Here is a 1,988-nt window from a genome sequence, read left to right on the forward strand (position 1 = left end):
ATGCGATCGCATAGAACAAACAGCTGGACAACAGCAGACAGCAGATCTGCAACTTTTCTAAGGCTAAAACCATCCCAGAACACATCCGAATCACACCCGAGCCCTCGGGGCTCCTAACCAAACACATGGACTAACTCAACAACATCCTACGAACTTATCCCTGCGATCAAATCGCCAAATTAACATTAAAATCAATGGATCAAGCCTCAAAATCATCATTTTCATTTCAAACTTCTTAAACTTCTAACTTTAGATATTTAGGTCCGAAACACGTCAAATGACGTCCGATTTCGACCAAACTTTACAGAAAGCGCTTAACACATATTTAAGACTAGTACCGGGTGTCGGAACCAAAATACGAGCCCGATACCATAGTCTTTTAATCAATTTTCATTTCCATTTTCCTTAAGAATTTCAGAAAAACAATTTCACAGAAAAATTCATTTCTCGGGCTCTCGACCTCGAAATTCGACTCCGGGCATATGCCCGAGTCTCATATTTTTCTACGGACCCTCCGGGACCGCCAATCACAGGTCCGGGTCCGTTTACCAAAAATGTTGACCAAAGTCAACTTTAGCAATATTAATATCAAAATTCTTTAAATTTTTTCACCAAGTTCACATATTTCAACATAAAAGCTTTCCGGCTTCGCGCTCGGACTGCGCACGCAAATCGAGGCAACTAAAAGCGAGGTTTTTAAGGCCTCGGAAGCTCGGAAATAGGGAGAAGGCCGATGATGACCCTTTGGGTCGTCACACTTGTATGAGCTTTATCTCCAGTATATTATATTGTGTAAGTTAACTGAATTTTATTTATTTTTCTTTTTACAGGTTTGTTTACATGTTTTATGTATGGGGCATCAATTTCTGGGTGGAAGTATTGTAGACCACTGATTGTTGTTGATGGAACATTTCTAAAAAATAAATATAGAGGTGTTCTATTAGTGGCTTTTACCAAAGATGCAAATAACCAGATTTTTCCTATAGCTTTTGGAGTAGTGGATAAAGAGAATAATGAATCATATGAATGGTATTTCAGGGAATTAAGAAAAGCAATTGGGATTCGTAATGATTTAATGTTCTTGTCAGATCGACAAAAGGCTATTGCAAATGGAATTGCAAAGGTTTTCCCTGAGTGCTACCATGGAATTTGCATCTATCATTTAGAAAAGAATCTGAAGCAAAGAAGAGTGAGAAACACTGTGATAAATCTCTTTCAAAGTGCTGCAAGAGTATACCTTCAATCAGAATTTGATGACTTCATGTCCCAAATAGCTGCTGTTGATAAGAAAACTTTCAATTATTTGATGGAGGAACCGCCAGGAAGGTGGGCTCGTTCACATTGTCCCAGAAGAAGATATGATATGTTAACAACAAATATTGTTGAGTCAATGAATAATGTTTTAAGACGTTCAAGAGAATTGCCAATTTTAACAATGATGGATTTCATACAAGAAAAATTGCAAAGCTGGTTCTATGAAAGAAGGACACTTGCAGAAGGAATATTCCGTGATATATCAAATTGGGCAGAAGCAACATTGGAAGCAAAAATTCAACCAGCTTTTACATTTAGAGTATTGCCCATTGATAGACTCAAATTCAATGTCAAAGAAGGTGGTATGGAATTTATTGTTGATCTAGACAAAAGAACATGTGATTGTTCTGAATTTCAGCTAGATGAGATGCCATGTGAACATGCAATTGCTGCAATTGAGAGTATACATCAAAAGAAATCGGCCTTTTGCTCAGCCTATTTTTCAAGGGACTTTTGGTTGAAAACGTATGAAGGGCAAGTAAATTCTGTAGGTGATGCAACAACATGGGTTATACCAGACACTATTAAATCAGAAATCACTAAGCCTCCAGATGCCAAAGTACTGCTAGGAAGAAGACAGAAGAATCGACATGTTTCCGGTACAGAATTCAAGAAGGAACCAAGATGTAGTCGTTGCAAAAAATATGGGCATACCAGAACAAATTGCACAAATT

At 37.7% G+C, this 1,988-nt stretch overlaps 1 protein-coding gene across 1 annotated transcript; it reads left to right on the plus strand.

The window, feature by feature from the left end:
* Positions 1-830: 830 nt before the first annotated feature.
* LOC109222110 lies at positions 831-1,913 on the plus strand (the record flags this gene model as incomplete). The annotated part of the gene is made up of 1 exon (XM_019386512.1): positions 831-1,913. A coding segment is annotated over one exon (1,083 nt), but the record flags the coding sequence as incomplete, so codon positions are not given.
* Positions 1,914-1,988: the final 75 nt, after the last annotated feature.

The sequence above is a fragment of the Nicotiana attenuata genome, unplaced genomic scaffold, assembly GCF_001879085.1.
Source record: "Nicotiana attenuata strain UT unplaced genomic scaffold, NIATTr2, whole genome shotgun sequence".
Classification (NCBI taxonomy): domain Eukaryota; kingdom Viridiplantae; phylum Streptophyta; class Magnoliopsida; order Solanales; family Solanaceae; genus Nicotiana; species Nicotiana attenuata.